At 42.4% G+C, this 25005-nt stretch overlaps 1 protein-coding gene across 2 annotated transcripts in view; it reads left to right on the top strand.

The window, feature by feature from the left end:
* Positions 1–25005, top strand: part of hlcs (holocarboxylase synthetase (biotin-(proprionyl-CoA-carboxylase (ATP-hydrolysing)) ligase)) — a 147635-nt gene that overhangs the window by 119716 nt on the left and 2914 nt on the right. For both annotated transcript variants that reach the window (XM_068041153.1, XM_068041152.1), the window contains 4 exons: positions 5960–6027; positions 7440–7600; positions 12227–12341; positions 15906–16119. In XM_068041153.1, the coding sequence (XP_067897254.1) occupies positions 5960–6027; positions 7440–7600; positions 12227–12341; positions 15906–16119 (558 nt within the window). The remainder of the gene's footprint in view (positions 1–5959; positions 6028–7439; positions 7601–12226; positions 12342–15905; positions 16120–25005) is intronic.

Raw genomic sequence — 25005 nt, 5'->3', positions numbered from 1 at the left:
TTGTCTTAACAAGAAATGTTATCCACACCAGCAACCTTGAATATTAAGGTACTGTGCACATGTAGTCCTAAAGAACAGGGGAGAAAAAAAGGGATGGCTGAAAAGGGGACTTGAAAAATCACTTCCCTACCTTTGCAGCCAAAGCATAGAGTAGCAACATCGGCCTACGCCAGGGCAATGAAATCCACAGTCTTTGAGCTCTGCTTTGCGTCTCCCGAGTGGGAAATTGAAAATACAACTTCTTGGCAGCCATGAGAATTAATGTTGAGTGTTACTGCTAATATTCCAACTGAAAATAATAAGATTGGCTGGGTTATGATCGGTTGGCACACTAGCGCCTTCTGCACAACAGCAGCCCACAATCACGTCATGACACCATTTTCCTTCTCTTTCTTCCCTCCTTCCTCCGACCCAAACAAAATGTAGATCCACACGATCCCAGTTGGAGAGGAACTAGTGACTTGTAAACCTTAGAGACTGTATAGCCAATTTTTTTTCCCCAATTGCAGACTGCAGTCCCTATTTGAAGTGGCCATTAATGGTGCTTCACCCATGCCAAAAAAAACTACAGACAATACTCCAAACCCCCTAAAAGAAAATGAAAGGCAGACAGAACTCTTCCACACCTCATTCCCCCTGCCACCCACTTCCTCCCAGCGCTCTCGCCAAAGAGGCTCCAACACCAGCCTCCCAGCAAACAAATACCTACATCATCACCACTGAAATGGGGCATTCACCATTGGCATGCACCACAGACAAAAGCCATGAGCCCAGAGCACAATTTTATATAAGTAAGTAACAAAAGTGTGCAACAATAAGGATGCCACCAAGTCCATAGCTATGACCCCTGGGATGCAAGGCCCCACAATGACTCTAACAAATTAGTACCAAGCCCACTAATGCCCTCAAAGGAAAGGGGGAAAAAAAGAACTTGCATTTCTATATTGCCTTTCACAAGCACACGACACCCCAAAGTTCTTCTTCTTTGGCCTCCTTATCTCGAGAGGCAATGGGTAAGCGCCTGGAGGTGGTCAGTGGTGTGTGGAGCAGTGCCTGGAGTGGCTATAAAGGCCAATTCTGGAGTGACAGGCTCTTCCACAGGTGCTGCAGAAAAATTTGATTGTCGGGGCTGTTATGCAGTTGGCTCTTTCCTTGCGCCTCTGTCTTTTTTCCTGCCAACTGCTAAGTCTCTTCGACTCGCCACATTTTAGCCCCGCCTTTATGGCTGTCCGCCAGCTCTGGCGAGCACTGTCAACTGACTCCCATGACTTGTGATCAATGTCACAGGATTTCATGTCGCGTTTGCAGACGTCTTTAAAGCGGAGACATGGACGGCCGATGGGTCTGATACCAGTGGCGAGCTCGCTGTACAATGTGTCTTTGGGGATCCTGCCATCTTCCATGCGGCTCACATGGCCAAGCCATCTTAAGCGCTGCTGACTCAGTAGTGTGTATAAGCTGAGGATGTTGGCCGCCTCGAGGACTTCTGTGTTGGAGATACGGTCCTGCCACCTGATGCCAAGTATTCTCCGGAGGCAGCGAAGATGGAATGAATTGAGACGTCGCTCTTGGCTGACATACGTTGTCCAGGCCTCGCTGCCATAGAGCAAGGTACTGAGGACACAGGCTTGATATACTCGGACTTTTGTATTCCGTGTCAGTGCGCCATTTTCCCACACTCTCTTGGCTAGTCTGGACATAGCAGTGGAAGCCTTTCCCATGCGCTTGTTGATTTCTGCATCTAGAGACAGGTTACTGGTGATAGTTGAGCCTAGGTAGGTGAACTCTTGAACCACTTCCAGAGCGTGGTCGCCAATATTGTTGGATGGAGCATTTCTGACGTCCTGCCCCATGATGTTCGTTTTCTTGAGGCTGATGGTTAGGCCAAATTCATTGCAGGCAGCCGCAAACCTGTCGATGAGACTCTGCAGGCACTCTTCAGTGTGAGATGTTAAAGCAGCATCGTCAGCAAAGAGGAGTTCCCTGATGAGGACTTTCTGTACTTTGGACTTCGCTCTTAGACGGGCAAGGTTGAACAACCTGCCCCCTGATCTTGTGTGGAGGAAAATTCCTTCTTCCGAGGACTTGAACGCATGTGAAAGCAGTAGGGTGCGAGAACACAGCCCTGTTTCACGCCACTCAGGATAGGAAAGGGGTCTGATGAGGAGCCACCATGTTGAATTGTGCCTTTCATATTGTCATGGAATGAGGTGATGATACTTAGTAGCTTTGGTGGGCATCCAATCTTTTCTAGTAGTCTGAAGAGACCACGTCTGCTGACGAGGTCAAAGGCTTTGTGAGATCAATGAAAGCAATGTAGAGGGGCATCTGTTGTTCGCGGCATTTCTCCTGTATCTGACGAAGGGAGAACAGCATGTCAACGGTCGATCTCTTCACAGCAAATTAAATAGTTTTGACAAACATGGCAGACCAGCAATGAGAAAAGTGAGCAGGTGATCTGTTTTACTCATTTGGTTAAAGGATAACTGGACACCAGGAAAAGTCTCCTGCTCTTCAAATATTGTCATGAGATCTTTTACATCCACCTGAGAGCGAAGACGGAGCCTCGGTTTAACATCTTAATTGAAAGATGATTCTTTTGACACTGAAGCACTTCCTCAATGCGGAACTGGAGACTCAAACTAGATTGTGTGCTCAGGTACCTGAAGTAGAGATTGAACCCATGACCTCACATGGAAGAGAAAGTGCTAGAACTTGAGCCAAGGCTGACAAACGATTGAGAGTTCTGGGAACAGTGTAGTTTTTCAGAGGTAAATACGAGATTGAAACTAAAGAAGTTTTATCAATTACAGAATAAGAAATAGAATTACTGGTTAAAAGCACTTAATTTATTTTCTTTATTACATAGTCTAAAATACCACGAGATATGTTAGTTGAAATAGGTACATGTATGAGTATGAGAGCTTGAGAGAGACAAGTGCACATTTAGCTCAGTTGGTTGTAGTTTTAAATCTTGAGTCAAAAGATTGTAGTTGTGAAGCCTGTAGCAGGGTTTGTGATCATATCAAGACTGGCATTCCAGTGCAGTACTGACAAAGTAGTACATTCCCATATTAAACTATCTGTTTGTCTGTTACATGGTTCAGATAAATATTAAAGATCCCATGGCATTTTTCAGAGGAATAGGGGATTCCCCTGATGTCCTGGCCAACAATCCTACTTCAGTCAACATCTCTAAAAATGGATTAATTGTTCATTCATTCCTTCAATATTTGAGGAGGACAGATCCCACGTTTGCCTGCATAATAATAGTTGCTTCACTTCGAGCTCTTTTGCATTTATACATGTGATAAAGGTACTATATAAATTGCTGAATTTAATATCTCATCTGTAAGCAACAGAAACTTATATTCATATAGCATGTTTAACGTAATAAAACATCTCCAGGTGCTTCACAGAAGAAGTATAAAGCGAAATATGACACCAAGCCACATAAGGAGATATTAGGTCAGATGACCAAAAGCTGGTCAAAGAGGTAGGTTCAAGACATTGCTTAATCGGGAGCAAATGTAGGTCAGCAAGCACAAGGGTGATGTGTGAATGGGACTTGTGAGTTAAGACACAGGCGGCAGAGTTTTGGATGACCTCAGGTTTACAGAGTATAGACCAGCCAGGAGTATGTTGGAATAGTCATGTTTAGAGGTAACAAAGGCATGAATGAGTGTTTCAGCAGCAGATGAGCTGAGACGGGGCGATGTTGCGGAAGTTTTGTAAAACGGATTTGTAAAAGGCAGATCTTGCTTTACTAATCTAATTGATTTTTTTGATGAAGGGAATGAAGTGGATATTGTCTGTATGTATTTTTTAAGAAAGCCTTTGACAAAGTAAAAGGCTGGTTAACAATATTGAGGCTCATGGAATAGGAGGGTCAGTGTCATCTTAGATTATAAAATTGGCTTAAGGACAGAAAACTGAGTTGTGGTAACTGGTTGTTTTTCAGACTGGAGGATTGTAGACAGTGGTGTTGCCAAAGGCTCACTGCTAGGACTACTGCTTTTTTTTGATATACATACATGACTTGGATATTGGAATACAGAGTAAAATTTCAAAATTTGCCAATAATACCAACCTTGGTGGTGTGTCAGACAGTGAGGATGATACCAATCAACTGCAGCAGGACATAGATAGGCTAGCAGAATGGGCAGATGGAATTTAATAAAAATGTGAACTGATGCATTTTGGCAAAAGTGCTGTATCTCTAAATAAATAAAAATAAATAAATAAAAGCGATAGGGAGAAGCTACATAGACTAAATAGCACAGTTCTGAAGAGTGTACAGAGAGACCTGGGGATTCATGTGCATAGATCTTTAAAGGTGGGAGGACATATTGAGAGAGTAGTTCACAAAGCATATGAGATCTTGGGCTTCATAAGTAGAGGCATTGAGTACAGAAGCAGGGAGGTTGTGCTGAACCTTTTATAAAGCTCTGGTTAGGCCCCAACTAGAGTATTGCATCCAGTTCTGGTCACCACACTTTAGGCAGGATGAGAGGGTGCAGAGGAGATTTACCAGAATGATTCCAGGATGAGGGATTTTAGTTCAAGGTTAGGTCTGAGAAGTTAAAGTTGTTCTCTTTGGAGCAAAAGAAGTTGAGGGGAGATCCGATAGAGATGAATAAGATTTTGATGGGTTTGGATAGGGTAGGCAAAGAAAATCTATTTCCGTTAGCTGATGGGTACAGGAACTAGGGGACACAGATTGAAGATATTGGGCAAGAGATGGAGGGGGATGTGAAGAAGAACTTTTTAACGCAGCGAGTGGTAATGACCTGGAACTCGCTGCCTATGAGGGTGGTGGAAGCAAAGAAAATAAATTATTTCAGAAGGAAATTGGATGGGCACATAAGGGAAATAAACTTCCAGGGCTATGGTTTTAGAGCCAGGGAATGGGACTGATTGGATTGCTCGAAAGAGCCAGCATGGACTCGATGGGCTGAATGGGCTCCTTCTGTGCTCTTCTGCTTCTATGACTGTATGAGGTCTTAGTGATGGCGGAAGCTCATCTCGGAGTCAAATATGACACCAACATTGTGAACAGACTGGGTTAGTCTCAGACCGTTGCTAGAGAGGGGGTTGGTTTTGGTAGCTAGGCAATGGAGTTTGGAGCGGGGACTGAAAACAATGGCTTCAGTCTTCTCAAATATTTAATTGGAAGAAATGTCTCCTCATTCGGTACTGGATGTTGCAAAAGCATGAGAATAAGCATAACAGATAGGAGCAGGAGTAGACCATACGGCCCTTTGAGCTTGCTCCACCATTCAGTACAATCATGGCTGACCTTCTGCCTCAACTCCATTTTCCTGCCGATCCCTATATCTCTTGATTCCCTGAGAGACCAAAAATCTGTCTGTCTCAGCCTTAAATATACTCAACGGTGGAGCAACCGCAACCCTTTGGGATAGAGAATTCCAAAGATTCACAAAACTTTGGAGTGAAGAAATTTCTCCTCATCCCAGCTCCCGTGTTCTAGATTCCCCAGCCAGGGGAAATGACCTCTCAGTGTCTCCCCTGTCAAGCCCCCTCAGAATCTTGTATGTTTCAATGAGATCACTTCTCACTCTTCTAAACTCCATAGAGTATAGGCCCAATTTACTCAGCCTCTCATTATAGGACAACCTTCTGATCTCAGGAATCAATCCAGTGAATCTTCATTGTACCGTTTTCAAGGCAAATATATCATTCCTTAGATATGGAGAACACCAAAGCCCTGAACAATTGTCGCAAGGCTTCCTTATACTTGTACTTCAATCCCTTTGCAATAATAGCCAATATGCCATTTGCCTCCCTAATTACTTGCCGTACCCGCGTGCTGACTTTGTGTTCCTTGTACAAGTACACCCAAGTCCCACTGAACATCAACTTTACAAGTTTCCAATTACAGTGAGTTTCCAATTATCCGTTCACTGTTTCAGCTGACCACCTTTTCTATAATTCACAGGTTGATGCTTCAATTACCAGAGGAAGTAGGATTAATTGCCATTGCAGTTCGACAAACACAAGGCAAAGGTCAGTAATTTTCCATTCCTCTTCCTTCTTAATCTTCCAAAAAAACTATTCTTTCAAAAGTACTAAACAGTTCTCCTTCGAGCTGAGAAGGGTAAGGAAGATTTAATAGAAATGTTCAAAATTATGAAGGGTTTTGGTAGAATAATTAAATAGAAACTGTTACCACAGGGAAGAGGGTCAGTAATCAGAGGACACAGATTTAAAGTAATTGGTAAACGAACCATAAGAGGCATGAGAATATTTTTTACTGAAGCGAGTTATGATCTGGAATGCACTGCCTGAAACGGTGGTGAAGCAGATTCAGTAATAACTTTCAAAAGGGAGATGGATATATACTTGAAAAGAGAACATTTGAAGGGCAATGGAGAAAGAAGATGTGAGTGGGTCTCGAATTGGATAGCTCTTTCAAAGAGATGAAACAGGCACAATGGATTGAATGGCTTTTTCTGTGCTTTTTGATTGTAATAGTAAAATCTTGTAATAGTTTAAATTTCTTCGTAGCAGGATGTGGGTTCTATACATGACAGTTGCTATCACGAAATATACACGTATACATGATTATGGAAATTAAATTGGACATAATAGTATAGCATATTTTAACTAGTATGATTCTACTTCCTGATTCAGTTCATGTGCTTTTTTGAAGTTTAAAACATTTCTGCTTACTTTTGGTTTTATTGTTAAAACTCTGTTCCCTGTGATTAATATACTTATGTTTTGTTTACTATCACTGCAGCAGACACAGATTTTTATATATTGGTTGCAAGTTCAAGTTACTTTATATCTTCAAAATAATTTTGTATTTAAATCAAGGAAATGTAATTTAGGTACTTTCTTAATTCAATTTTTAAACATTTCACGTGGAAGGGAGAACTTTCATTGATTTGGGAGCTTTAATGACTGCAGCACAGCCCAAAGTGCTTCACAGCAAATGAAGTACTTTTGAAGCATAGTTGTTCGCATAGCCGTCAATTTGTGCAGAGTACAGCCCCACAAAGAGCGATCAGATAACGTACCTTTGTAATGTTGTTTGAGGGATAAATGTGAAACCCCCTGGTCTTTAAAGAGTCCCAAGGATGTTTTATGTCCACTGAGAGAGCAGACCGAGTCTCGGTTGAAAGACTGCTCCTCCAACAGTGCAGCACTGCCTTGTGCTGAAGTCTTTGGAGTGGGGCTTGAACCCACAACCTTCTAACTCAGAGGCAAGACTGTTACCGAAAGGGTCAAGGCTGACACACAGGATGCTTATAGCTAGGACAGAGAAAAGTTCCATTCCATCATTTTGAAACCCAGGCCACAGGTGAAAGGACAATTGTGAATGTAGAGTTTTTATTACTGTGGCTCCATATGCAAGGCCTGTCTTTTAAACTGTTTTTGGTTTATTTTTATTCTGATTTGGGTTTTATTTTCAGGTCGAGGAGGAAATACATGGCTTAGTCCGATAGGCTGTGCTATGTTTACTTTACTTGTTAGGATTCCAATCCACACTCAGCTTGGACAGAACATTTCATTCGTACAGCACTTAGTGGCTCTGGCTGCAGTGGAGTCTGTGATATCCATGCCTGGATATGAGGTCTGTCAACTATCGTTTTTCATAATATACAGATTTCATGTTTAGTTATCTCACTTGACAATCTCCCATGCTGTTGCACTTGTGAGTCAAAACCAAATGCAGTACTCAGCTCATGCAGGGTTAGAGGGATGGGGAGAGAGAAGGAGGCTGATCAGATGATGGAGGAAGGACAGGGGAGGGAAGATGGAAGAGGTGAGAATGGGGCAGGAGGAGGAGAGGGAGGGAGTTAACAAAGTGGGGGAGGGAGTTAGCAAAGTGGGGGAGGGAGGTGAAGGGGAGTGGAGGTGGAGGGAGCAAGTTGGGGAAGGAAAATGAGGAAGTGGAGAGAGGAAAAGGAGGAAGGCACAGCATTGGGGAGCAGGTGGACGATGAGACAGGAAAGGCACATGAGGTGAGGAAGATGGAAGGGAGGGTGTGGGAGAGGGGAGGTGAGATAAGAGAGGAGGTGGGGATAGGGAAAAGAGCAGTAGGTGAGGAGCAGGGGTAGGAGATTGAGAGATGGAGGGGATGAGTTGGGAATAAATAAAAATAAATAAATAAATTTTACCAGCCCATCGACACCATGGGTCGCGGTGTGGAGGCCGGTAAAATTCTGCAGGGAGAGGCCTGCCTGGACCCACGATGTCGAGAAGGGCCCACCGCATATTACTGGCGGCAGGGGAACCTCGGTGCGCCGCCGCCTAGCGGCGGTCCCTTCATCTCAATATGCAGATTGCCAATAAATATATGCAAAATAACTTACCTGACATCCCACACCAATTTTACGGCCTCCGTTCGGCCCTCACGTGCCTTCGGAACTCCGCACAGAGTTCTGAGGTGAGAACCTGGTGGGGAGGGGGGAGGAATAAAATTTTCAGGGCGGGAGGGGTGGAGGAGCAGGGAAATCAATTTTTATTGGATGTGGGGATGGTGGGAAAGGATTGAAGGTTGGGGGGGGGGGAAGTTCGGGTATTTGAAAAATCAATTGATGGTCATTTCAGGCAATGAAATGACCATTGGGCGGGGTTGGGGAAGGGCCTCCATCACTTATTTTTATATTTACTAAAAATCAATCATATTTTCCCTTTAAAAATTATAATTATTTGTAAAGGCTTAAAGCCCTTTAAAAATGGTGCCGGTGGCTGCGTGGAGCTTCCGGACACCGTTGCCGGGGACGCGGCGACCGCCCCCACACATCATCGGGGCGGGCGCTCCGCCCCCACTATTTAAATGAGCCCCTGTGCGAAATATCGCAGGAGCTCCTCGGCAGCTATTGAATGCGGGCACCCCGCTGAGTTTAAAGGGCGCCGCCACGCAGTATGACATCGCAATAAAATTCAGCCCATACACACACAGGTTAACCAGAAAAATAAAGGGATTTTTGTTTTTAGAGCTCTGTTACAGACAAAAACAAACCACTTGGGCTGAACTGTTCTCCTTATTTAAGGAAGGATGTAAAGGCAGTACAGAGAAGGTTTACTAGACTAATACCTAGAATGGGTGGGCTGTCTTATGAGGAAAGATTGGACAGGCTAGGCTTGTATCTGCTGGAATTTACAAGAATAAGATGTGACTTGATTGAAACATAAGATCCTGAGGGGTCTTGACAGGGTGGATGTGAAAAGGATGTTTCCCCTTGTGGGAGAATTTAGAACTAGGATACGGGGTCACCCATTTAAGATGGAAATGAGGAGAAATATTTTCTCTCAGACGGTCGTGAATCTTTGGAATTCTCTTCCTCAAAGGGCAGTGGAAGCAGAGTCTTTGAATATTTTTAAGGCAGAGGTAGATAGATTCTTGATAAGCAAGGGAGTGAAAGGTTATTGGGGGTTGGTGGAAATGTGGAGAAATCAGTTCAGCCATGAACTTATTGAATGGCGGAGCAGGCTCGAAGGGCCAAGTGGCCTACTCCTGCTCCTAATTCATATCTTCGTATGAACACTTGCTCATTCTTGAAGAAACAGCAGATGAGATAGGTTGTGTTCCAAAACTGGCATATAGACAGGTCACTGGGATCTTTTAGAACAGTTCTTTTCTGACGGTGTTGAGAATTAATTTAGCAGGCTTTTCTTCAAAGACAGGAGATGAGATGAGTTGACACAGTGAACTTCTCAGTGTCTTAGAGAGGTGCTGGAAAACTGAGCTGGGTTGTGGTCTTCTCTCCTTCCTTGGGAGTTCTCTTCTCTCCTTGGAAGTTCTCTTCCTTTTTATACAGTTCAGTCCCAACTCAAAACAATTCAAAAGCGAAACCGACAACATTTTTACCTCCATCAATCTTGACCTGTCATTTCTTTGTAAACTACTGCTTCTGGTGTCCAAAGTTCTCTGTTGTTTATTGAGCTAGAAGTCAAGTGGTTTCCCGGAAAAGCTCGTTTTCCTCACAAGACCTCTCAGTGCCCCTTTAAAAAAAAACATTTCCAGGGACTGGTTTTCAAAGTCAAATGGCCTTTACATGACCCCTTTTGAAAACCCTAAAGTTTAACATTTACTCAATCTTTCAAAAATGAATCCTCAAAAAATATATTTAACAAAACACAGGCATCTTCGTAACAAGGTGCAGTACCATTAAAATGTTGTGACTGCTCATTCATTTTAGTATTTAATGAAGAATGATCTTTTATAGTGTAACTCATACAGGTTTTCAGAAGAGATGCTGTAGTTTATATTTCTTAATCATCTTTTTGATTCCCACTGCTTCATTTGCCCACCAATAGATGCTTTTCTATTGTTTTGTTCCCTTCTGTCCAGAGAGAACAAATTTTTTGGGTCACTCTTCTCTACTTTTTCTTTAAAAGTGGGTGTCAATTGATTTAGCTCCACTGTTCAGTGTGGAGACCCAGTTTCTCTATTAGTCGAGATGTAGAAGAGCTGGCAACCTCCACTAACTTCACTGAAAGCAGCTCGATTACTCTGACATATTCATGAACCTACTCTGAGCTGAGGGCATTTACTCGGTAAAGTGCAGTTGATATGCATCTCCAGTCAACTGCAATGCTATCAAATAATAGTGCTTTAAGAGGTTACCAGAACCTGTACTGCAAATTCTTGCATAGCTGCTATCATCGCTACTCCAGCAGTGACTGGTAGGCAATGATTTTCGGTAGGGAGGTACTAATTATAAAGACTTATCCTCAGATGTTTGACTCAATTATGTCAATAATGCATAGCTAAACTCCACATTTATTGTATGTCATCAGCAGTAACAGTTTCCACTATCAGTTTTAATTAACAATTTGGCTTGGCATTGAACCATGATAGAGGTCCATGATAATCAACTCAGACCCAACCTCTTGACATTTCCTTGGACAAGTCACTTCTTTCAATAAGTCATTCGTCTATGTCATGCATCAGGTGAACACTATTCTATTAAACTGGTATGAGGTGGATCTAACCAGCCATGAACATGTTGATTCAAATTCTATGGAAGTTCTCTTTTTAAGAGAAGGTCATGCATTCTTTACAAAGATTTTGAAATATTTTGGTCCAGGTAGTCCTCCTAGAATATTGTCAGAATTTGGTGTCTTGCCATTTACAGATGACTTGGATGACCTTTTTTATTCTCTTTGTGTGTTTTGACATAGTCTTGATTTATGTTGGAATAGTAATATGCCAACATATTTGGATTTAGCCAAAATTCTTGCTTATAATGTACTGCGAAACTCCTGGCTTATGCTATATCTGAGTTCTAATATATATTCGCTAATAGTCAATAAAAAAAGAACATTAACAAACAAAAAAAGAGACAACTAAAGAAAAAGCATGGCGCCCAAAGTTGTAGCATATGTTTTGATACTTGGATGTTATTGCTGCACTTCTTGCCTGTGAATGCAAATTAGTTATTTGAGCTATGGCAACAGCTTTTTACCAGTTGCAGGCAGAACAATAAACTGTACATGAAGTGCTTTGCCATTATGTTGCTAAAGATGATTAGGTAGCCATCTTTATAGTCCTTTATTTTATTGACGGAACCGGAGCTGCTTTCTGGATGGAGGGAGATGGGAAAAAGAAGGAAGGTTATGTCATGAGGTGGAATGGTTTAGTTAAACGGGTATTGGGCCCTGAAATATTTGGCACTGCTCAACTTACTTCAATCTGCAATAAAAATCTAGTTCCTTATTGCTCTTAAATATCTTTCCTTTTATTCAGTCTGTAGTGTATTCTTCTGTTATTGCAGTGTCAGAGCTATCCTTGTGATGCTGTAGATCTTACAGAACAAAAAAATCCCTGAGTTGCTGTATCCCTCCATAGCAATAAAAACTTGTAACTGTTCCACACCTTATCACATCCCTCAGAAATACCTCAACGTGCTTCCCATACAATGAAGTACTTGGGAAAATTAGTGACTGCAATGAAACAAGCAAACACTGTAATAGTACTGAACTTATTTGAAAAAAATTGACATTTTATAATACTGATATATCTTTCAATGAAACCCAAGACTTAGGATTCATATGCTAAACAGAACCCTGTGGTTGAAGGTTCCATCAGCATCCTGAGATTAAATTATTGCATTGTGATTCACCAAGAGTGATCCATTAGAAATTTCTTGAATTACTTTTGCATTTTCTTTTTGGATTCTTTCTTCTGTATTTTATATTAATGGAAAAATCACATTGTCATGCAATATGCACTTGCTGTTTTATTTAGGACATTGATCTGAGGCTTAAATGGCCGAATGACATTTACTACAGTGATCTCATGAAGCTGGGTGGTGTCCTAGTTAATTCTACTTTGGTGGGAACAACTTTTCATGTACTGATTGGTATGTACTGAATATCTATATTTTAGATGCTTAATAGATTTACATCCAATAAAGTTAAAGGGGGAAGGGAGTAAAGTTTACATGCTTACCAAAAGCGAATGTCATTGTTAAACTTTTATGACAAAAATCTGAAGTATTTTATAAGTTTTTGATGATGTTTCAAATGTTTTTGGTTCTTAATGAATCACTAAGCTAATAATTCAAATGTGATATGTTCCTACAGGACAAATGTACACGTAGGATATGTTTTTTGGGATTCAGGCAAAACTAATGGGGACACTGTAAGTTGTACAATTACCTAGTTATTAGAATTGGGAACTGTTTCCTTCTTGTCCTCATTCATCATCAGAGATCAGATCTTTCATGCACAAATACTTATGCATGTGTGGCAATTGAAAAGAAACATAATAGTGAATCATTCGTGAGTTCTTCATGCATGGTCTGTACCATCTTGACCCAGTAAATAATGTAGTCAGCTACTGTTGTCATTTTGCTCTTCAGACTCACTGCATTTATAGGTACAGTAAGTTATGTGTTGTGCAAGTACGTGTGTTTTTTGTTTCTTAGTTTAATTTTATTGAATTTTGTAAACTTTTGATTTCTTAGGCGGATGGGACTAATAGTTTTGAGTTAATGGAATATTTTCTCTGGTTTTCTGGAGGAACTGTAAACTTTAATCCTTGATCCACTTGGCAAAAAAAAAAACTTGAGACTACACTGCAGGATCATAATGACAGATATCATGCGTTTTATGTCTGTGCCATCTGAAAGAGTGTTATTATGCAACTTAGCTCAGTGACTTGCTGTCATAGATATATTCCCCTAGTAAAAACACTGAGTGTTATGCTATTCAGTAGGGGAGTTGCAGTTTGATGGAAATCTGGGAAGCAAGTTCATATTTTGGGTTCTGTTTTAATGTATATGTTAGACAGCAGAAAGTGCTTAATTTCCTTAGTTCTATCCTAGAACATTTTCATAACCACACCCCCCCCCCCCTAAATTTGTAGGTTTCTACACTTTATCCTTTCACTATCTCTGAATCACCTAATTATGAGCAAGACCATGCCACAAAAGGGAAAAGTTCAGATTGATAGCACCTTACTGATCAAGTGAGAGACCATACTTTAAGCTTTTCTTTAAATTGTCATGTTCCCCTTGGCTTGTTCTAAAGGCATTACTATTGAAAGGAGGCCATAATCGTCAAGAAAATTAAAGTCCACTTAGTAGTTGGATCTTACACCGAAAGCCAGGGTTTCTGTAGCAGAGAGCTTGTATCTTGAAAGTGATGAGCCAGTTGAATCGGAGTTATCAGGCCCAGTAATTCCAACAACACTCAAATGGAAGCAATTTAGAATCTTGTACTGGGCAGGTTTTTTTTGTACGGTCTAATTACTTTTTCACCCCACCACCTCCCCCCAGGCTACTTCATCCTCAAAGTGTCTACCGCTTTTGCAACTCGATGACCTGCAAAATATTTCTTGTCCAGAATGTTTTGGTGCAAAATGTATCTCCTGTTGCCAATTGCCTGTTCTTTTCTATATAGTGAGACAAATTCTATGAAAGTGCACATTTGTCAGCTACAGGCACCCATGTCACATTTTATGCTGATTTGGCTCGATTGCTTATTTTATAAGTGTGTATTCAAATATTAAAAGCGCACCTTTGACATGTTTCGTTAGATCTCGACCATGCTGGTTTGACATAAAAGAGTGACACTAGAACAGCCCTTTTTATGATTATACACACTTCTTGATCGCACAGTTGTTGAATAGCATTGGGATCAGAGAGATCCAAGTGAAACCTTTTGCTCCCCTCACATCTGCTAAAGATTCATAGCTGTCACTATGGAACATAAAACAAGAGTAGAAGACCTTAAATGAATTGTGCAAATGCTGTGCTTGTTAAAAGGGGGTTAATAATGTAGCTTTCAATTTTTACAATTGAAAAAAATCATCTGGGGAGAACAACACATACTCTAATGTCTAATAAGATGTAGATCACTGGCACTTCTAGTCTGCTCCATCCCTAGTTTCTTCCAAACAAATGAAAATAAGACTAATACTGAAGCTAATATAAAAGCAAAATACAGCAGATGCTGCAAATCTGAAATACAAGCAATATTACAATATTACAATGAACAATACTGAAGCTATTTTGCTATAAAATAACACTATTTAGTAAGTGTAAATATAGCTGGCCAAATGTATGCGATACTGGGTTTTGACAGTATAACCATGATTTTGTAACCACGAAAGCATGAAATAAATGTGTTGTAAAATCATTACTGACACAATCTGTTATTGTTGTACTTAGATTTATTTGATGAAAGGATTTTATACTCTCAGTATTCATTATAGAAGCAAGAAAACCAATGACCTGAGCAGAATGAGCATTTTCTCCAAATGTTCGAGATGTCACTGGATGATCTGTGTATTTCATAAGCCAACGCAAAAGCAAAGTACTGCAGATGCTAGAAACCTGAAATAAAAACGAAAAATGCTAGAAATACTCAGCAGGGCTGGCCACATCTGTGGTTTTTACCAGCCCTCTAAAGGTGGATTGGGAGGCCGGGGCGGAGGGCGGTGGTAGAGTGCCTGTTTCTTTCCCAACGCCATGGAATTTTATCAGGGGGCAGGAAAGATCGAAGATGGTCTTCCCGCTCCGAGGCCAATTGAGGCCATTAAGTGGCATTTTACCAGTGGCTGGTGGGACCCCCCACCATGTGGGGCCTCCCTGAGGGCCTGGGTTGTGGTTGGGCCTACCGATCAGGCACTCTAGCCCGTGGAGGGGCCACCCCTGCAGAAACAGCACCCCCTGCCCTCACCAATCCTTCGACCCCTTGCTGGGTCCTGCCTGATTGGTCCCGACGACCCTTCACCCCACTTACCTTCTTGGCAAGTCAGTGTCCATGTTGACAGCTACAACTTCAGCAGTGGCCATTGTTTCCAGTGCCGCTGCTGAGACTGAAGAGCTGTTGGCTCTCCTATTGGCCGGCAGCTTTTAAAGGAACGGGAGCCCTGACACCAAGCAGTTAATTGCCTGAGTGCTGAAAGCTGTAGCCAAATAGCTGAGATAAGGTTGCCCCTAGCTTTCTGCCCCAGCGTCAGGACCCCCACCACCCCAATAATAGCCAGTCCATGGAGTTAACATTTCAGGTCAATGTTCTGATGAAGGGTCATCAACCTGAACCATTAACTCTGTTTCTCTCTCCACAGATGTTGCCAGACCTGCTGATTATTTCCAGCATTTTCTGTCTTTGTTATCAAAGCTGAGGATGCCTTGTTTGAACTAGTTGTTATAAATAAAGTACTAGTAGTCCAGTTCAAGTCGATAAGACTATTGATATTTTACTTAGGACCTTACAATTCTTGTTTTTTTGAAAAACAATGCTATTATCCAGTGATTGAAATATTATGGTAAATGCATCTTAATCTACTGGGCCAATAACAGCCAGAAATGTTGCTGAATGATGTTTATCTCAAGAATCAAGTATGTTGTGCATGTTTGTCACTTTGCTTCATACAAACTGACAAATTTTGATCCTTGTTGACTTTTCTTCAAAAGGCTGTGGATTCAATGTAAGTAACAGCAACCCAACTATTTGCATCAATGATATCATCCAGCAACATAACAAAGAGCATGGAACATATTTACAGCCGCTTCGAATAGACCAGCTGCTGGCTAGGACAGTGACCATCCTTGAAAATCTGATAAGTATTTTCCAGATCAAAGGGCCAAATGGAGTTTTGCCACTCTATTATAAACGATGGGTACACAGGTTAGTAAAAAAACAGATTATGGTTAAAAAAAAATGTATGTACACGCGTTCTGTAGAATGGGTCCAGTTACATTACATCTTACTTGCAAAGTAAGTGATATAATTGGAAAAATTAGAGGTGATTTCCCTCCCTTAAAGCCTTATTTGTTCTGTGACTTGGTGCTATCTGTTGAGTCAGAGGAACATTGGGTCATAGTCATTTATGGCACAGAAGATTAAATTATGAATAGAGCGGATGTACCTTTCCTAGCATGTTGCATAACTTGAATCAAAGGAAGGTTACATAAGTTTTGGTTATAAAATCCATGAAGGAAGTCTTAATGCCTCTGGACGGGGTTTTTGGCCAGCTTAGTTCCAAGGACAGTCTTCTTTCAAAAACTTTGTTTGCAAAGCTCAAGTTTGCAGGTTGCACTGAGACCAACAGTACTCTTTACATGCATGTTTGAATAAACATGCAGAGCTCCATTTCCTGGATGATTAATTTTTAAAGTTCATCGAACATTAAAAACATCAGAATGTACAGATATGAACATGCAACTTTGCACCAGGCTGCAATTTATGCAAAGATGTGATTAAGCTAGAGAGGGTGCAGAAAAGATTCACAAGGATGCTGCCTGGTTTGGAGGGCTTGAGTTATAAAGAGAGATTGGATAGGCTGGGTCTGTTTTCCCTGGAGCGAAGGAGGCTGAGAGGGGACATGATAGAGGTATATAAAATTATGAGAGGCATAGATAGGGTAGATAGCCAGAGTCTGTTTCCCATGGTAGGGGTGACTAAAACTAGAGGGCATGGATTTAAGGTGAGAGGGAGGAGATTTAAAGGGGATCAAAGGGGTAAATTTTTCACACAAAGAATAGTGGGTATCTGGAATGAGTTACCAGAGGAGGTGGTGGAGGCAGGAACAGTAGCAACATTTAAGAGGCATCTGGACAGGTACTTGAATGAGCAAGGCATAGAGGGATATGGAATTAATGCAGGCACGTGGGATTAGTATAGATAGGCATTATGGTCGGCATGGACGCGCTGGGCTGAAGGGCCTGTTTCTATGCTGTATGACTCTTTGACTCTAATTTACTTGCACATGGTAGAAACACAGACTGGTGTAATTGGCCTCCTCGCATGTGGTCTTGGAACTGCTCGACTTTAGTGCACTGGAGAATCAGATTGAGATCGTGACTGTCAATTGGCCAGGATTTTACGGAGGTGGGGGGGTCACGGAGTATTGTGACAGATGTTGGGGGGCGGCAGGGCGGAGGGCCTGTCACCTCCCTGTCACCCAGTGATCTTTCCAGGGGTGGGTTAGGCCGATGACAGTGGCCTATTAATGGGCAATTCAAGGCCTCTTCCCGTTGCTGCAGGGATCTTACCAGGGTGTAGGATTGCGCCATGCGGAGAGGATGCCTTGGAAAACAAGGCGCCCTCGCTGCAGGCTTGGGGTGGGGGGATCGAATCCCTCCTTTTGTCAATTTGTGGCCCACGGAGGGTGCCGACTGGGAAAAACTTTTCCCACCTGGGACCTCCCTCCCCCGGACTGAACTTTCATTCCACTTCCCACTCCCACTTTGCCTTCCGGACTAGCTCCGGCGGCCCCACCTCACCTGCCTCTGTTCCAGCGCTGGGCCTGGGTCCAAGGCCTTTGCAGTACCAGCAGTGGCCACCGCTCCCAGTGGCACTGCCACTGATGCTGAGCTGCCAGCCCTCTGTCTTTAAAGGGACTGGGATCCCGCCTCCTAAAAGTTTGAATCAAAAAGACCGGAAGAAAGCTCCAGGGGTGGGGGGCAAGAAAAGGCAGAGGCGGGGTTCCTCCCACCTTTTTAGCCTGGCGCTGGGGGCCCTGCCTTCTGCACAAAATACAGCACTTATACTTCTGCGTCAATGCAAACTCAAAACTGCTTTGTTTCAACATTGAAATGGCAGCATTTTCGCACCTTTATTGTCTCCATTCATTCTTTCTCCTTCAGTTGCCTTCACTGGTGACTTGTTCCACTCTTGTTATCCTTTGTTAATCCTTATTTTGTTTTTTAAAATTAGGTTCCCCGATCCTGGAATCTTTTGTCATAGTAATTTGAATGGATGTTCAATGCGAATTCTCTTCATAAATAATCTTTAAGATTTCATTTGGGTTGTCTCGATGTATCTTCCAAAGCAAACAAGGCTAACTTTCTTAACATTTTCTTATGACTCGAATTCCTGACAACTGGAATGAGAGAATACTGCTCTCCCGGGCAAGTGTTTTAGTGAGGATAACCCTGTAGCAGTTATTTTCTCCCTTTTCCATACAAACTCTTACATCCCCACCAATGCTGTTCTGAAACCAACTGCTGTAAAGTTGTATGATTAGCTTGAGCCCTTTTCATTATTCCCTCTTTCCAAATGCCTGACTTCTTGTTTGTCAGTTCTCCACATCAGTGCAACTTGGGACTAGCAACAGATATCTGAGTGGGAAACTCAGAAACAAATCCACAAATTGTCACTTTATAGCACCGTGCATTGAGACAGTACTACCACACTGCAAGCAGGTGCTTCCAACGTCATTAAAGTAAGTTCTTGTCCTCTACAAAAGGTGGCTGGTTCTGTAGTTCAAGTAGACTGTTTGCAAAGACCACATTGAAAAACTGCCTGAACAAAGAAAGATTTGGCAATGCATTTTACTAGGAACCAAGGACAGGGAGTGCTGGAGACACAGCATTGGGCTGTGCACACACACAAAGTAAACACACGGATTAACAGAGAATGATTCAGATGTTGGAGCAAAAAAGAAAATACAGTTTTTTTTCTCGTGTTGAATTTCAGTCCGGTTAGTTGAGTCTGAGTGGTCGGAGATGCCAGGAGGAAATGAGAGGTAGAAAGCTGAGCAACATTTTTGTTTCATATGTTTTCCTTTTTTTTTTAAGAAAAGTGAATTCTAGTTCAATTTATGCCTTATTTAATATTCCATGTATTTTAAGAAATTTGCCAGTCTCAGAAAAATTCAGAAACATTCTTATGTAGTGTATGGTCTGAAAATCTGCAGGCCAAGCAACACAGTGTGCTGGTTGGGCTTTTCTTCAACTGGAGGATTTAATCAATGCCATCTTCAAAGTAATGTGGGGAGCACAATGGGACTTCTGTGAACATAATATGTAGCGACTGTGCTATTTCGAATTTTTGTGAAGACTGAGAAATGATACGAGGATATTTGAACATTTTTCTGATTTACATTTGGTTCAGCACAGCGTTGATTCAACAGACATCAGTTTAGTGGTTTGGCCTATTTAGCAGACTGGCTGAAAAATTTACATCCAAATGAATTCTTATGACCGCTTGGGTCATGAGCTGCCTGAATAAATGAACCTATAAGCACCAAATGATTTATTCTTTTTTTGCTTTGCTGTGCTCTCTGAACCTTCTTATTTTGGAACTGAATTAATCCAGTCAATGAAATTGTAGTTCGTATTTGTGAACCAACAGTATGTATCCTGACTGACCTGCTGAATCTCTGCTGTGCTGTCATGAATTAAAGTGGAGATGATGAATGCTAGGCCGGAATCCTGCGCATCTTTTATTTTCACTTCCTGCCTTTTTCTTTTGTGTTTGGCTTTGGTCTATTTAAAAAAAACCTCCAATTATTCACCACCTCTGTTACTGTGAAACTGGCTGCTCTGTGGCTCCCGACTCAAGTGTCCAATCTGTATTTCTGAGCCGAGGCAGTGAATATCGTCAGCCTACTTTAGCACCTGGGCACATCATAGCTGAGCTTGAACCTGTTGTCACCCAGTGTTCGTGCTGGTACAGCTTCTAGCAGAAATCATTGCTTGTGGATTAGGAGCAGGAGCGATGGCTATTTATTTTTCTCCCTCCCTCCAGGGCTGCTATGGAAAATTCTAGCATCCCTACTTTTTATCATGGCTGAGATTAGCTAATTTAACACAGACTGGGAATTGAGCCTGGAACCTCCCTATTCTTTGTATGGCTAGGTTCCAAATTAAGTAATGGCTGCACCAACAGAGCCACTTGGGAGCAGTTTTCCATCAACTTATGCATACATATAGTACATTATCTTGCTGATTTTCCTGTCTACTATTTGCACTTCTCTTTTAATTGGCAATGAAATCAAAATCACAGAAATGTAGAGTGTAATGGATTTAATCTGTACAAATTTTAGAAATAAATTGGAAAACTATTTATCCTGAATGTTTCTCTGAAGGCTAAAATGACATCTACTTACTGCTCTTGAATATGTTCACAATTTTTTGGACGAAAGCACACAGGACATGACAATTATAGGAACCTTTTTTTTCTTTCATGGGATGTGGGCGTTGCTGGTAAGGCCAGCATTTGTTGCCCATCACTAATTGCCCTCGAGAAGGTGGTGGTGAGCTGCCTTCTTGAACCGCTGTAGTCTTTCTAGTGTAGGTACACCTACAGTACTGTTAGGAAGGGAGTTCCAGGTTTTTGACCCAGTGACAGAGAAGGAATGGCGACGTAGGTCCATGTTAGGATGATGTGTGACTTGGAGGGGAACTGATTGCTAGCCACTAAAGAAGACATTTAATTGTATTTTCTCTTTCAGGCCTGGCTAAGTGAGATGACTCAGCTTGGCAAATGATAAATTAGGATAGTTTTCTGTTTAAAAAAAAAAAATTATATCCTCTAGGATTACACCAAGACTGCCAGAAAACAATTTATGAGTGCCGCTTAACAACAGTCAGTGAAAAATAACATATGTTACTGATTGTTGTTCTGGACTCATACTGGAGTTTCCTGAATTGAAAACAAGGGCATTGATTGGTGCTACTAGAGGCACTTTATCACATCTTGTAATAGGCGGCACAGTGGCGCAGTGGTTAGCACTGCAGCCTCACAGCTCCAGGGACCCGGGTTCGATTCTGGGTACTGCCTGTGTGGAGTTTGCAAGTTCTCCCTGTGTCTGCGTGGGTTTTCTCCGGGTGCTCCGGTTTCCTCCCACAAGCCAAAAGACTTGCAGGTTGATAGGTAAATTGGCCATTATAAATTGTCACTAGTATAGGTAGGTGGTAGGGAAATATAGGGACAGGTGGGGAAGTTTGGTAGGAATATGGGATTAGTGTAGGATTAGTATAAATGGGTGGTTGATGTTCGGCACAGACTCGGTGGGCCGAAGGGCCTGTTTCAGTGCTGTATCTCTAATCTAATCTAACTTGCTGGTTATAAAGGTGTGATTGATCAGTTGGTGTGTTTTTTAATTACAGGAGCTATGGTCTGTAAAACAAAATAATTTAAGAAAGGCGAAGCCCACATATAACTTTTATTAAATGAACAATAACTATATGTATTTAGACAGTATCTTTAGCATAGAGAAACATCAAGATACTTCGTAGAGACATGACAAAAAACAACACCTAGCCAAAGAATAAAGTGATTAGAAGGGATTAGCAAAAGCTTGGTTGAAGATATGGATTTCAAGGATGAGGTGGCGAGGCAGAGGCATTTACAGAGAGAATTACAGTCAGTGGAACCTAAATTGTTCAAAACACAGCCACCAGTGGTGGGCTGAAGGTAGGGGGGCATACACTAGAGGCAAGAGTCAGAGGAACAAAGAATTTTGGGGCTGTAGGAGATCACAGAAATGGAGAGTTTGAGGCCATGAAGGGATTTAATGGCAAGGACAAGGATTTCAAAAATGAGGTACTGTAGGAACAGGAGTTATTGTAGGACAAGAGGGCAAATAGTATGTAGGGGTTGTGATCAGTCTGGTTTAGTCTGAAACCATGGCTAAGAAGGAGAAAGAAGTCCGTGTTGATGGAGTGAAGTTTGTGTCGGGCTGAAGACGATGTCATCTGTCTTACTAAAAAGTTTAAACTGGATGTTGGATATGTCAAAAGCAGTGGAAAATTCGAACAAGGTAGTGGTGAGGTAAAGCTAGGTGTCCTCAAGGTAAAGGTGGAAGCTGACTCCACGTGCAGAATTTGTACTGACCTGACCTGATGAGGCTGGGCCTCCACGCAGGGAACCAGGCAATGTGGGGGACTCCTGAATTGTGGGTTCCCCACGACTTCCTGACTGACCCGCTGCCTGCAGGCCAGGTCAGTAAAAATTCTGCAGCATCTGGAGTCAGTTTCCTCTTTTACTTTGACACCCTCACAGCCTCATTATCATATTTAATGTTGCAACCTGCCTCCTTGAATCGGACTGGTCGCCCATCCACATGCCGGCCTTAGTTATAAGCGGAAATGGGCGGACTTAGGTCAGGAAACAGAGTTTTGAGACTTTAATCCCTTGCTCGACCCAAATCTGTCCTTTTTTTAGATTTAAGTTCAGCCCCATATCTATAAATAATGCCTCCAAGAGTAGCATGCATATGAGGAGGAGTTGGTGATTCCTTAGGGAACTAGTTTGTAGAATTATAATTAGTAATGGGTTGAAGGGTTATGGAGAACGGGCAGGAAAATGGAGTTGAGGCCGAGATGAGATCAGCCATGATCATATTGAATGGCGGGAGCAGGCTTGAGGGGCTGAATTGCCTACTCCTGCTCCTATTTCTTATGTTCTTGTGGGTATTCCAGGATGCATTTACACTGCAACTATAGCATCGGTGTGATATTGTTTCGCATTGCATTAGTGCTACAATCCATTTTCAGAGCCTGACCTGTGAGACTCTCCATTTCACTTGAGTTACGTTGGGGTCAAACTCTGGGCTTATGATTGGTGTGAAATGGAAACCACTTTGCACCAACATTAAACTTGTATCATAAATGCACCCTTAGGGCTGAATTTTATCAGCCCCTCAATGCCGTGGGTCGCGGTGGGGAAGCTCATAAAATGCTCATGGAAGCGGCCCGCCTCGACCCATGACGCCGAGAAGGTCCCGCCGGATATTAGCGGCGGTGGCAGGGCCTCGGTGCGGCCCCACCGCTGCTCGGCAGCGGGGTCTTCATTAAAATGTTCAAATGAGGATAATTAACATTCAAATTAACTTACCTGCCGACGGCGACCGTCCCATGCCAATTTTACAGCTAACCGGACTCGACTCACAGACCTTCAGCACTCCGTTGCAATTCCGAGGCAAGACACTGGTGGGGAGGGGAGAGGAATAAAATTATCAGGGCCGGGGGTGGGGGGAACAGCGGGGAAAACACTTATTATTGGTTGTAGGCATGGTGGGAAGGGGTTGAGGGTCAAAGCAACAAATTTTGAGGGGGGGGGGGTGGGGGGGAAGTTCGGGATATCAATAAAAGTTTTTTCTGGGGAGAGGGCAATTTATATATATTACCCATTGGGGGGTGGGAGATGGGATTTTAAAGTTGAATTAAAATTTTATTTTTATTTCCCAGAGACTGGGACCTTTAAAAATTTAAATGTCACTGAAGGGTTTGAAGCCTTTTAAAAATGGCGCTACGCCTGCGTGGTGGCGCTAGACGCAGTTGACGGGGATGCAATGGCCACCTGCTCTACATCATCGGGGGCGGCCGCTCCGCCCCTTCCATTTAAATGAGCCCCCGCGTTTGATATCGCGGGGACTCGGTGGCGGCACTTCCATGTCGGAAGGCTGCTGCTTTCACAGTGTGCTGCCAAAGGCGCACTGATAAAATTCAGCCCTTAGTATTTTTTTGGCAGGCCACTGGTTAGATATGCTGAAAGAATTCTGGCCTTCTACTACAGTCTATTCACTACATTCTATATCACTTGAGAAAAAGTAATGGGAATACTAATGGGACCAAATTTGCAGATGACACCAAGTGTGGCATGGCAAACAGTGAGGATGATATGAACTGCCTGCAGTAGGACAGAGGAAGGTTAGCAGAATGGGCAGACAGGTGGCAGATGGAATTTAATACTGATGAGTGTGAGGTGATGCATTTTCGCATGAATAGGGAGAGGTAATATATACTTAATGGCACAGGTCTGAAGCGTTTGCAGTAACAAAGGGTGTATGTGTATTGATCTTTGAAGGTGGCAGCATATATTGAGAGCGTGGTCAGTAAAGCATATTGGGCTTCATAAACAGAGGCGTTGAGTACAAAAGCAGGGAAGTTATGTTGAATCTTTATAAAGTTCTGGTTAGGCCCCAACTGAAGTACTGCATCCAATTCTAGTCACCACACTTTAGGAAGGATGTGAGGGTCCTTGAGAGGGTGCAAAGGAGATTTACCAGAATGGCTCCAGGGATGGGGGATTTTAGTTACAGGGTTAGGTTGGAAAAGCTGGGGTTGTTCTCCTTAGAAGAAATGAGATTGAGGGTAGATTTAATGGAAATGTCAAGATTATGAGAGGCTTAGATAAGTTAACAAGGAAAAACTGTTCCCATTAACTAATGGTGCAAGGACTCGGGGACACAGATTGAAAGTTTTGGGCAAGAGATGTGGGGGAATATGAGGAGGAACCTTTATACGCAGTGGGTAGTAATGACCTGGAACTCACTACCCACAAGGTTGGTGGAAGCAGAGACAATCAATGACTTCAAAAGGAAATTGGATGGGCACTTGAAGGAAATAGACTTGCAGGGCTATGGGGATTGAGCAGGCTAGTGGGACTGGCTGAATAGCTCCGTGGAGAGCCAAAATGGACTCGATGGGCCGAATGGCCTCCTTCTGTGCCATAAATGACTTTGACTCTATAAAGGCTGCCAAGTCCCTTGAACCAGATGGCATGTGTCCGAGGCTCTTAAAGGAAGTGGCTGAAGGGATAGTGGATACATTGGTTGTAATCTTACAAAATTCCCTAGGTTCTGAAAAGATCCCAGCAGATTGGAAAACCGAAAATGTAACACTTCTGTTCAAGAAAGGAGGGAGACAGAAAGCTGGAAACTATAGGCCAGTTAGCCTAATGTCTATCGTTGGGAAAATGCTAGCATCCATTATTAAAGAGGTAGTAGCAGGACATCTAGAAAATCACAATACAATCAGGCAGAGTCAGCATAGTTTTGTG

The sequence above is a fragment of the Heterodontus francisci genome, chromosome 10, assembly GCF_036365525.1.
Source record: "Heterodontus francisci isolate sHetFra1 chromosome 10, sHetFra1.hap1, whole genome shotgun sequence".
In the NCBI taxonomy this organism is placed as follows: Eukaryota; Metazoa; Chordata; class Chondrichthyes; order Heterodontiformes; family Heterodontidae; genus Heterodontus; species Heterodontus francisci.
This window is presented reverse-complemented; position numbering and strand designations above follow the sequence as displayed.